The sequence below is a fragment of the Loxodonta africana genome, chromosome 2 (genome assembly GCF_030014295.1).
Source record: "Loxodonta africana isolate mLoxAfr1 chromosome 2, mLoxAfr1.hap2, whole genome shotgun sequence".
NCBI classification, from domain to species: domain Eukaryota; kingdom Metazoa; phylum Chordata; class Mammalia; order Proboscidea; family Elephantidae; genus Loxodonta; species Loxodonta africana.
In genome coordinates, this window is record NC_087343.1 from 4,203,804 (window position 1) to 4,216,613 (window position 12,810).

The 12,810-nt window shown below is 47.0% G+C and overlaps 1 protein-coding gene across 1 annotated transcript in view; it reads right to left on the reverse strand.

The window, feature by feature from the left end:
• Nucleotides 1–12,810, reverse strand: part of ADCY2 (adenylate cyclase 2) — a 515,387-nt gene that overhangs the window by 47,893 nt on the left and 454,684 nt on the right. Inside the window, exon 19 of the mRNA XM_010588063.2 lies at nucleotides 1,038–1,122. Within this exon, the coding sequence (XP_010586365.2) occupies nucleotides 1,038–1,122 (85 nt within the window). The remainder of the gene's footprint in view (nucleotides 1–1,037; nucleotides 1,123–12,810) is intronic.

Below are 12,810 nucleotides of genomic sequence, written 5' to 3' on the forward strand. Positions count from 1 at the left end.
GGATGAAGACTGCACTGACTGTGTGAATATTAACAGCTCTCTAGTGGGGTGAGGCTGGAAGCCACAACTCAACTCAGGAGTCCATAGTTTGCCCCTCAGATATATATGCTGTTGTTGTGTGCTGTCAAATCGATCCCAACTCATAGCAACCCTATAGGACAGAGTAGAATGGCTCCATAGGGTTTCCTAGGCTGAAATCTTTACAGAAGCAGATTGCCAGGTCTTTTCTCCTGCAGAATCGCTGGGTGGGTTTGAACCGCTGACCTTTTAGTTAGCAGCTGAGTGCATAACCATTGTGCCTGCCACATAGTTAATGCACCTGTTTAGTAGTGTGTGTATAATTCACTCCGTATCATCTCTTAATTTATTGTTTCCAAATATGTCTCTCTTTTGTTCGTGTTACAACACTCATTAAAGAACTTAAAGCAGGCTTTGTTGAGGCCGAGCTGCCTGGCCAGGGCGAGTCTCGTCTGCCTGTGGGGGCAGAGGGAGAGTAAGTGCCCTGGGCAGTCCTGCCTCCCAAGTCCATGGGGCAGCCAGCTGGGGGAGCACCCGAGGAAGGCTGCTATGTCCTCAGCACAAAATCACATTTCAGAACAGAGGGCCATCCTTCTCAGAGGGACTGAAAACAACAGCAGAGGTATTGGTACACACTTCAAAGGGAGACAAGTGAGCGAAGCATCTGAAATGCAGGCAGAAACCCACCTGTCAAGGGAAGATTTTCCCAAATAGTGCCAGCTACTGGGGAACACCTGTCGGCTCACAATACCGACAGCATTTATTTTCAGATTTAACAGGAAATGAATGGATTCACATCTCTGACATTCACAAAGTTTGCCTTGTGGGGAGAAAAGCAGTGACTTTTTCCTTTTGTCTATTTCTAAGCACCCATAGCTCGTGATGCTTTATGCAATATAGGCTACCTGCTTTTATCCTAAGGGACGAGATCATTCTTCAACATCGGTTTGCATTGAAGTAACTACAACGCACATCAACAAAGCACTCAGAGGAGGTATAAAAAGTAACAGACTTCTTACCTGCCGACCCAGGACAAGCAGTGTGATGAAGAATATAAAGAGAGACACGGAGCCCATGGTCTTTAAGTCTTTCCAAATGCCTGGTCTATTAAAAGAACAAACAAAAACACGACAAAACAAAAAGCACACAGAACTTAGAATTCGTGTATCAGCAAACCAGAATCTCTAAGGCATCTCTACCCCTACACCAGCCAAACACATACACGGGAATTTCAATTTTATCTTCAAACCCTGATTGCATTGAAACCAAACCAAACAATCCCTATTTCAAGAGAACAGTAATAGAAAACATTTTTCCAAATTAATATAAGCATCTCACTTCACACCAAACTCTAACAAATGTAAAAGGAAGGCGTAGCAGGATGTTAGTGACATTTTCTTTATACCTCTGGGATCTATATGGATAATTTGATATGTGACTTCCTAATATTTTTAGTTACTGCTCTAAGAAAGAGACGGTAGGCCTGAAATTCATACTCACATGAGCTATGGGCATGAAGTAGGGAAGTTAATTTCCATTAGCTATAAGCTCTCACCCATGAATTATACAGTTCCATATGACTTTTCAGCAGGCACCCATTATTTCACATCACAAGGCACAAGGGAGATGGAAACCCCTTGTCCATCTGCCGTCCTGGCATCCCATCTGCTAATTTACCCCCACCCAGGTCCCTGCTGCTCTGGGGTGGGCCCTTCCATCATTCCTGCAACACCCCATACAGATATTCCGAACCCCTGAGTTGGCGTGCAAGGAGAAATCTCTCTCCCAGGAGACTCCTACATGAGCTAAGAAGTGACAATTTCCCACCGAAGACCCGAAAAATAAAAGCCTATTATATATGGACACCATATAACATAAGCAGCATGCTGTTGTTAGTTGCTGTCGAGTTGGCTCCGAGTCATGGCAACCTTATATAAAACAGAATGAAACGTTGCCTAGTCCTGCTCCGTCTTCATGATCGTTGGTATGTTAGAGTCCACTGTTGAGGCCACTGTGTGCACCTATCTCATGGAGGGTTTCCCTCACCTTCTTTGGCCCTAAAATACTTCACCAGACATGATGCCCTTCTCCAGCAATCAGTCCCTCCTGATGACATGTCCAAAGCAAGCAAGTAGAAGCCTTGGACAATATTCAGTGATCCACAGGGTTTTCACTGGCTGATTTTTGGAAGGAGACCACCAGGTCCTTCTTCCCAGTCTGTCTTAGTCTGGAAGCTCTGCTGAAACCTCTCCACCATGGGTGGCCCTGCTGGTGGCACTGCTTCCAGCATCACAGTGACACACAAGCCACCACAGTACCACACACTGACAGGTGGTGGTGTAAGCAGCACACTGCATATGTAACCAGGTGCAAATACCAGGTAGTCACTCCGTTTGTGAGCTGCCTTGCTCTGCCATTTCCTGGTTTCTCCACAAAGGGGTCCACAGAGGATTCCATGCATCAGTGTGTCGTTCACAGGGGCTTAGAAGTAAGGTCCCCTGGAGGGAGCCATGGCTCTACCGGCTCTGATAAGCTGTGGGACCTTGGGTAAACACCAGCAGGGAAGTGGGGTACCCTGCCTGTCTCAACACATCAAATACAAAGTGCCTGGCATGGCCCTGACACACAGGTAGCACCCCATAAGCAGCCATAGTTTTTATTAGTGAAGGCAGAGCGATAAAGGAGGGGTGGGCTTAGAGAACTGGACACAGAGATGCTGACTGGTGACGGTCACTGACACCAGGAAAGCTGCAAGTGCCAAGGAAGTGCGGATTCCCTCAGAAACCTTCAGAAACGAGGAGACAGAACCGTCAGAACCAGTGTCTTGAGGACCAGGGGCCACAGCAGATGCTCCAGCAAGACTCTGTTTGCATATGGGGTTCACTCCTCCCTACCCACCCAACGTGGTAGGGAGAGCCCCCAGTCATCATCACAGAGGGTACCATTTTCTCTCTGAGAACGAAATGAAGCATGCTGAGAAGTCCTGCTCTCCTGGTTCACAAAAACACAAAACCAAACCTGTTGCCACGGAGTCGATTGTGACTCATACTGACCCTATAGGACAGAGCAGAACTGCCTCATAGAGCTTCCAAGGCTAGAATCTCTAAGAAGTAGACTGCCACATCTTTCTCCTGAGGAATGGCTGGTGGATTCGAACCACCAACCTTTTGGTTGGCAGCTGAGCGCTTTAACCACTGCACCACAGGGCTCCTTCCCTGTGCCACAAGTACTGACTTTAAGAATGAAGTTGCATCTTTTAGCCCAATGCAGCTGAGTTCAGCACATGGCTGAAGTGTGTGTGTGTGTGTGGCGGGGGGATGTTTAAAAACAACGCTAGCTTCCATGAATTTTAGCCTCATTTCCCCCAGGCTGGCTAATCAGCAAAAGTAGTACAACACTGCCAATGTCTCATGAAGCCGGTGCAGGCTGGGTTTTTAACTTCCAGGTCACTTCATGAACATCTAACAGCTTTACGATTCCAAGGGCGAGAGAAACAGCTATGAGGCCCGCGCCCCCCACCCCTGTATGCCCCCAACCAAAAACAATGTGCAAACTCTCAGTCAGGATTTTCCTGTAGCTTTATCAGTGAAACAAATCAGAATCCAGGTCCTGCTTGCATTCTGGGGCAAGGGATTGAGGCCACCAAGGCCTAGAGCTGGCTCAGAGCCTCTCACTATAGGACATGGAGTGAGAAGTAGGAGCCTCTTAAATAATTCAGGGCCTGGCTAGGCTCCCAGCCGGTCACACAGAAAATGCATGCAAACAGCCTGGTGGTAAAAATCCTTTTGGAAATCTCCTTAAATTAATAGTGACAATAATAAAAAAACAAACAAACAAAATAAACGGTTGCCATTGAGTCAACTGCAACTCACAGTGACCCCACGTGTGTCTGACTACAATTGTGTTCCACAGGGTTTTCAATGGCTGAGTTTTTGGAAGTAGATCGCCAGGGCCTTTCTTCTGGGTTGACGTGAACCTTCAACCTTTTGTTTGTCAGCCAAGTGCTTTAACTGTCTGTACCACCAAGATATTAATGCACTCGGACTCCACTCCTGAGCTGTGGACCGCCCTGCTCTGCCTGTCACCCAGGTCTTGCTTCTTACTGAGAGACAGTGATGGGTGGAGTTGGAGATCTGGAGAAGGGAACAGGAGGGAAGGCTCTAGTTGTGGGCTAGAGAGTGGGTTTGAAAGTACAGGCAGAATGGGCCCTCCCAGCCTGCAGGAGAACTTGGACATCAATACAAGGATGCCGTTGTTTCTTCTGAAATTCTCTGTCTACTAGGAAGGGCTCTGTCTTATTTTCCTAGTGAGACAGATAGGGATAACTGGGCTGGCAGAACAAAAGAGCTGTTAAAAGATTGCCATCTAGAAGTTCGGTAAATAGGAACCACGCACTGTCAACACGAGATAAGGTTAAAACAACCCATGCGTTACTATCTCCTTCTTAGTGTTTTTCTAGTCCCTTCCCCCTTTACAGGCTCCCACAGGTGCAGAAGAACAAAGTGTGACCACAGTTTAACCTTTCTTAGCCCTCCAAAGGTGGTGATGTAGTGCCAAAGATCAGTGCGCTTACACTATATCCCATAATAAGTGATGCCAAGGGCTGTTGAGAGGACTCAGTCTTGAATATCAGTGGGTTCCATCTTGGATTACAGATGTGTGCACAACCTGATTAGTGTGCATAGCCATTCTGAGAAGTACCCACCCCTTGAAAAAAACCCACTAAATATTTATTACTCTATTGTCTCCACCTTGCTTCCCTTTTCGAGTTGGTCTTTTGGAGAGGCTTAGTCCCCCGCTAACTCCTTTTGCTTTACTCAAGCAAAATAAAGCTTGCTGAGGATAAAATTTGTCTTTCATGCATATTCTTACTCAGGAAAAGACAAGGGCCTTTTTTGTCAGATTGGCTATTGGTAACACTAGGGTGGCTGTAACAAAAGAACACCAAAAGTGAGCAGCTTTAAATAACAGACATGTATTCTCTCACAGTTCTGGAGGCTAAAAGTCCAAATCGGGGTCTCACCGTATTTATTTTTTCCATCTGACTCTCTCCCAGTTTCTGGTGTCTGCTGGCAATCCTTGGCGTTCCTTTGCTTGTAGGTGATCCTCACATCGTGTCTGTCTTCCCCCTGTGTGTGTCTCTGTGTCTAGTCCACTCTTCTTACAACTCAGAAGGAATTAGGTTTAGGACTTACCCTACTCTGGTATGACCACATTAACATGACAAAAACCAATCCCTTGTGTGTCAGAGTAGAACTGGTTTTTCAGAAGTAGGTCATCAGGCCTTTCTTTTGAGGATCCTCTGGGTGGACTCAAACCTCCAATCTTTCTGTTAGCACCTGAGTGCTTAAGAAAACCCTTATTTCCAACCGAAGACATATTCACAGGCTCCGGGACAAGGCTTCGACATGACTTTTTGGGAGACAAAATTCAATTGACAACAGACTCCATCTTGCTGTCTGGATTTCACTTAGACTCCTCAAAAATGTCTTTTATTCATTTAGCAAAGAACTGCCAGCCCCCACTGGAGCCCTTCTCCCGACCTAGAATGCCCATGGACACGAGCAGTTGGGGCTCCTGTGATCTGAACGGTTCATTTCTCCATTCACAGATCCACTCCTGGCCTCTCTGTTCTTCCTGTGCACACGGGAGGGATGGGAGGAGGGGGAGTGGGTAGCGTGGAGACAGTACTCAGAATAGATGGAATAAAGTCTCAGGACATTTTCTGGGCAGATTCTGGCCAATTTTGTGGATGTGCTGGCAATTTATATGAAAATGACAGCTAGCTGGGAATGAGGCCCTTTCTCCCCTTTCAGCTTTCAGAATGGATTCCACTTTGGATGCCCACGTGTTGGGGTCTGTGCATCACTGTGGTGTGAGAAAACACAGCTAAGTGTACAGAGAAAGTGAGAGTGTTTCCATCTCTACCACAGCGGTTACCAAATATGACCAGTGATGCTTCCTCTTATGTCTAAAAATTAGGCTCAGGGGGACTGAGTCATTCAGCTGTGCCTGTGGCCATATACTAATTTACCGCAGCTTCTCCTGCCCCAGGCTGCTAATGTAACAACATTCTGGTCCTAAAGTTTCAAGATCCGAGAAGAACAAAATCACTAAACAAATTGGGTGAGAACTACGGAGGAATTCCTTGGTGAACTCGTCTCTAACCCGAAGGCAAGCAGTTCAGGTGAGGCAAAGACGACATTCTCATTACTCTCAGGAGTGATGCCCAGGTGTGTGGACTCGAACATAGTCCTACTTTTAAAAACTTTATTTATTTTTTTTAATAGATGAAATGAGCATCTATGTTTTAGGGAGAAAAGTACCAAAAGAGCTGTAGTTTCTGTTGTGTTGGTAACAGTAAGCTTGTTGTTGTTGTTAGCTGCCGTTGAGTTGGCCCCGACTTGTGGCGATCCATGCACAATGGAAAGAAATGCTGCCAAGTCCTTTGCTATTCTCTTGATCGGTTGTGGATTGGATCATGGTGATCCACAGGGTTTTCACTGGCTGATTTTTGGAAGTAGATTGCCAGGCCTCTATTCCAAGTCCATCTTAGTCTGCAGGCTCCAGTGAAACCTGTTCAGCATCAGAGCAGCACACAGGCCTCCAGTGACAGCAAGCAGTGGCTGTGCATGAGGTGCCTTGGCTGGGAATCAAACCTGGGTCTCCCGCATGCAACGTGGGAAGTCTACCAGTGAACCACCTAACTGAGGTAAAATCAGACCTTCTGGGGTCACTGACTGGGGTAGAAATGAGTCTGTCTCCTGGGACCCTGATTCCCTGAAGGGCCTGTAAGGCACCAAGAAGACACCAACAAAGCAATGGTCACTGTGGCCCACCTTCGTCAGCCCTCCCACACGACACCCTCACGCTCTGCAGCTCACATGTCCTGTATCTCTCCTGGCTACTTCTCTGTTGGACCAGGAAGTTGGGAAATGCCTGGTTTTGCCAACAAGAGATCCCTCAATTCTCAGGAATCTTCAGTGTCAAACGATGCAAACACTAATCGGATAAAGTTCTGGTCAACTTGGTGATGCCATGAGGATTCATCTGCTCGCTGAACCTTGCCAACCGCAGGTGGACTCCCCAGTCACACTGTCAGAAACAGCAATGCCCAGAGTATAACACAACAAATCCAGACACTCCCCCAAAGAACTGGACGATGGGGCTGGAATGAGTAAGGTAAAATAAGGACAGCAGTGCGCCTTGCCAGTAAACCTTCATCTTAGTCAGCTTGAGAAGGAGCAAGGGGCTGCTGAGATGCACACGTACTTCAGGATGTGATGCTCGCTCCTGCTGTGTTACCGAAGTGGCATGCAGGTACGCAGGGACTCTGCAGGTCTCCTCTTCAGGACTCTCCTCTCCTGTCCCGAGCCTAAGCCTTCACCCTGGCTCTGTTCTTGCTGGTAAGGAAGCGTGAGGAGGACAGCTCAGCCAGGGATCAGTCAGTCAGCGCCCCAAAAGCAACCCTGCTTCCTGATGGACAATCCAGGCATTTCCACTGCCTCAGGGCTCTCAGCATGCGGAAAGCTCTAACAGGATCTCACAGTCATTCTGGAAGCACCACCCTTCTAGCCTCTGTTAGTGTTGCACCATGGTATGATTCCTCCACCAAGACTGAGTCACCCTCACGTGAGTGTGAGTGCCCTGTGTAGAGCCCTGTGTGTACTCTGACCTATTCCACTGTCTCTCGGGGTCTTTCCGGTGTCACAGTCAATGCCAGGCCTCCCGCTGTGGTCTCTGGCCAACATGCTCACTTACTTCCCAGATTCACTGCAGGAACTGAGCCAAGCTCCCCTGACAGTTCTCCCTCCACCTTTCTGGGAGAACACAATCTTCGTATGAAGTGTTTTTCTCCTCTTCTTGAGGACAGAGGCTTTATTTTATGCACCTCTGAGAGTCCAGACCCCAGCAATCAGGCCTGGCATATAAACGCTCTTCAATACAAGCATGTTGAATGAAAAGCAAATCAATGCATGGCCGTGTCACCGTGGTTGCTTGGGAATGGCTCCTCTCCTCATTGCTCCCTCACTGGACACAGATTCACTGGAATTCTGCAGTTAAACATGAAATCCACCACCCGGCTGTCAGTTGTACTGGGGTGGCGTGCATGTTGCTGTGGATGCTGGAGACTACGCCACCAGTATTTCAAATACTAGAAGGGCCACCAAGGTGGACAGGTGTCAGCAGAGCTTCCAGACTAAGGCAAACCGGAAAAAAGGCCTGGTAATCTACTTCTGAAAATCAGCCAATGAAAACCCTATGGATCACAATAGAACATTGTCTGATACGGTGTTGGAAGACGAGCCCTCTAGATTGGAAGGCTCTCAAAACACACAGTGATCGCAACAACAGACTCTAGCATGCAAACAATCAGGAAGATGGTGCTGGATTGGTCAGTGTTTTGTTCTGTTGTACATCAGGTCGCCATGAGTCAGATTCAACTTGACAACAACCAACACGATGTGAAATGAGATCAGCCTAGAGACAACATGGGTTTCCAGACACAAAAACTTCAAGTGAGGTGACCCAGTGCCATCCAGGGACAGACAGCTCACGGTCTCATGCTTTTCCGAGCCGTATTCATAAATGCCCAGCAAGATATTCCTGCACTGTACACAGGCAGACACCACTGAGGGAGAGAGGCTCAAGCTTAGACTAGAGCCCTGCAGCAGCTGAAGGTCAGGAGGGATGCCGCCTTCGTTGTGGAGACTGTAGGGTGGTGCATTAATGCAGCCCAGGTTTCACTCCCTGGAAAATAGGGCTTTTCAATGGAACTGGTACTTCAGTGAGTATGATATTCTGGGCTTTGTACGGCTTCACCATCCAAGGTGGAAGAGATAATGGTAAGACGTACATATTCTTTCTATTCTGTGGGCACAAACTGCATTAAGTCTACTCCCACTCCCCTCTCCCCAGTTTTAAAGATGAAACAAAACAAAAAAAGCCTAGAAACCCAGGATCTTCCTGCGGTTGAGCCCAAACCACAGAGCATTTTCTTTTTTAAGTTGGATAATGAAGTAGACAAAGTCTCATCTACTTCATTATTAGACTTAAAGAAAGAAGACTTTGTCTCACATACCTTGGACATGTTATCAGGAGGGATCAGTCCCTAAAGAAGGACGTCATGCTTGGTAAAGTAGAGGGTCAGCAAAATAGAGGAAGACCCTCAATGGGATGGATTGACACAGTGGCTGCAACAATGCGCTCGAGCATAACTACAATTATGAGGATGGTACAGGACCTGGCAGTGTTTCTTTCTGTTGTACATAGGGTAGCTATAAGTTGGAGCCAACCTGAAGGCACCTAACAACAGTGAAGTAGACTGCTAACAGTTGCTTTTTGTACAAGAAAGCTTGGTAGAACTTGAGTACCCCCAGAAAGACTCACTCTATTGTCTCGGTTAGGGTCACGTACCCCATGCTCCCAGCTGGCTCAGGGGTGCTGGGACGTAAGACGAGCCACAGAGAAACGTGTTGTATTCTGTGCTTTCCAAAAGATGGCATGAGGCATGGAACATAGGTGGGGATGGAAGCTGAGATTTGAAAACTTGCAAGTAATTTTTAATCATTTTGTCATTTACTTGGATATACTAGAATATAAATTTGGAATGCTTTGTTATTTGAGAGAGGAAGCTTTAAAGAAATTTCAGTGCTTTGGAATATCCACAGACCTCCCCAGAGGTAGATGGCTATGCCCCCCGTTTTCTCCTGGGTGTGATCATTTCTGCGTGTACGTCCCCCTCAAGGCTTTGGGCTAGGTCATTGTGATGGTTAAGGTTGTGTGTCAACTTGGCTGGGCCATGATTCTCAGTGGTTTGGCAGCTATGATGTAGTTTGGCAGTCATATGATGTTGTGATCACTTCCCTGTTGAGATTTGATATAATGTGATCACCCTCATGATGGGATCTGCTGTGAGTAGCCAATCAGTTGAAAGGGAGTTTCCTTGGTATGTGGACTACATTGAATATAAGTGGACATTCTGGTAAGGCTCGTGGCTTTTGCTCGTTCTGGATCCCGCAACTGGCTCATGTTTGTCTGACCCCCAGTTCCTGGGACTTGAGCTAGTAGCTTAGCCGCCATCTTGACTGCTGATCTTGGGATCTGTCGATCTTCACAACCTGTGAGCAAAAGCCCTGCTCTCTGACCTGCTGATCTTGGGTTCAGCAGCCCCTGTGGCTATGTGAATCAGGAGAAGCCTCTATCCCAACACGGGAATTGCTAAAATATGTCATAACATCTAGGATTCTAGCAATTGGGATTCCTATGAGACACAGGAAAAACATGGAAAGCAGAAACTTTCCATGTTGATGGAGCTTCCTGCAGAATGTCTTTCAGTGAGTAACGCTAGTTTGCACACCTCCACTGCCCCTTGATGAGGAACTGCTGTTAAGCTGGGAAGTGTCTTAGTGTCTGAGGGCAGCCACAATCAAAGACACAAAGATGGTGGCTTTAAAGAACAGAAATTCATTCTCTCACGGTTCTGGAGGCTAGGAGTCTGAATTCAGGGTGTCAGCAGGCCATGCTCTCACTGTCGGCTCCAGGAGAAGATCCTTCCTTAAGTCTTCCAACCTCTGGTAGCCCCAGGCATCACTTGGTGCTCCTTCAGATTTAGATGCATCTTCACGTGGTATAGGAGCCCTGGTGGCACAGTGGTTAAGCACTCAGCTGCTAACCAAAAGGTCGGTGGTTCAAAACCACCAGCCACTCCATGGAAGAAAGATGTGGCAGTCTGCTTCTGTAAAGATTTACAGCCTTAGAACGGGCAGTTCTACTCTGTCCTATACAGTTCTTATGAGTTGGACTCAACTTGAGGGCAGTGCGTTTTCACATGGTACCTTCCTGTTGGGTGTCTCTGCCCTGTTCCCCACTCTTATACACACCACTCAGAAGGGATGGGTATCCACCTGACTCTGATATGACCTTGTTAACTGATAATGACCTTGAGCCTCCGTTGACACTGGGCACTGGATAGGACCGCTGTTGATGATCCTTGTTTATATGCTGCCCACAAATTGTTCATCTTATTAGGTGTGGCCTCCAAAACAGCTGGTTGGTTAGTCCACCTGGCTCCCTGCTAGCTTCCCTGCCCATCCCACGCAGAATTAAAGGCACTTTTCTAGTCTTTCATTGAATTAACATAATGGCAGAGTTCCCATGATGACAACACCAACCCCTTGAGACTTTCCAGCTCCACAAGAAAAGAAACCTCAGGAAAAATTAGACAACGCCTTGCACACTCTGTAGCAAGCCTTTGCCACGGGAAGACAAAGTGTCTTTGAGAAGATACCATTTCACGAAACAGCTTCTGGCAATATCAACTGTCATCAACATCACTGTCACCCCAATGAGGACTTGGTGTCCTCAGCTACTTTGGCTCAGGGCTTTGGGAGAGCATGTTACAGTTAGGAGCTGGAACAGTTATCGACTGATTCTGCAAAACATCTTGTACTCAGAGACGATTTGGAGGACTGTTGAAATGCCTAGGAATTAGGAAACATCTTCTTGTGGACCTTCTAAACCCCAGAAAGTTCTGGGTTCCATTCCTCTGGAGGTGGCTGCTCAGAATTCCCCAACAGCAAGTGATGCTGAGCCCTGGGATGCTGCCGCCTCCTGTCTAATGGGTTTTAATGGCACATCCATCCCTAGGCAGCCTTTGTGTTTCCCCAAAACAACCTGCTTCCCACTTCCTGAATCTGTAAGTGTATCCTTGATGTGATTTTCTAAATTATTCATGGACCTGAAGTAGTGCACACCTATCCTGTTTTTCTGCTAAAAATGCCCTGTTGGCTTCTATCATCTTGATTTATCCATTTTAAATGCCACACTTAAAGCATGTTCAGAAAGGGCCCTGCCCGAGGGGTAATTGTGAACTCACATTCTCAGCCACAAAGTGTCCAAATCGTGTGTGCAGAAGGTGGCCCTTCACTGCCTCATAAACAGAGATGCTCTCACCAACCTTTTTTTCTTCTTTTTATTGTGGTCTATATGTATATATAACTATTGATAAACTCCTGTCAAGTTGATTCTGCCTCATAGCTACCCCATGTGACAGAGTAGAACTGCCCCATAGGGTTTCCTAGGTTCTAATCTGTATGGGAGCAGATTGCCAGGTCTTTCTCCTGCAGAGGCCTTGGATGGGTTCTAACCTCCAACCTTTTGGTTAGCAGCTGAGCACTTAACTGTTTGTGCCACCAGGGCACGCTCTCTCTTTCTATTCCTCATTCTCTCTCTATATTTTGTTGTATGTGTGTTGACACCTTTGAATTATGGTGTTGGCGATGAATACTGAATATACCATGGACTGCTAGAAGAACGAACAAATCTGTTTTGGAAGACATACAGCCAGAATGTCCCTTAGAAGCGAGGATGGTGAGACTTCTGCTCACATACTTTGGACATATTATCAGGAGGGATCAGTCTCTTGAGAAGGACATCACGCTTGGTAAAGTAGAGGGTTAGTGAAAAAGAGGAAGACCCTCAACAAGATGGATTGACACAGTGGCAGCAACAATGGGCTAAAACATAGCAATGACTGTGAGGATGGCGCAGGACTGGGCAGTGTTTCATTCTGTTGTGCATAGGGTCGCTATGAGTTGGAACTGACTTGATGGCACCTAACAACGACAAATATATATGTACACACACAAACACACAATAAAATATTTGCCTTCTCTCTGGCCTGATTGAGGACAACCAGTGCTGAAGTGCTCAGCCTCTAGCCCACAGGAGCAGAGCTGGCTGGCGGCAGAGGCCACCTTGACTTCTTCCAGGATGGGGGACGGGGCAGAG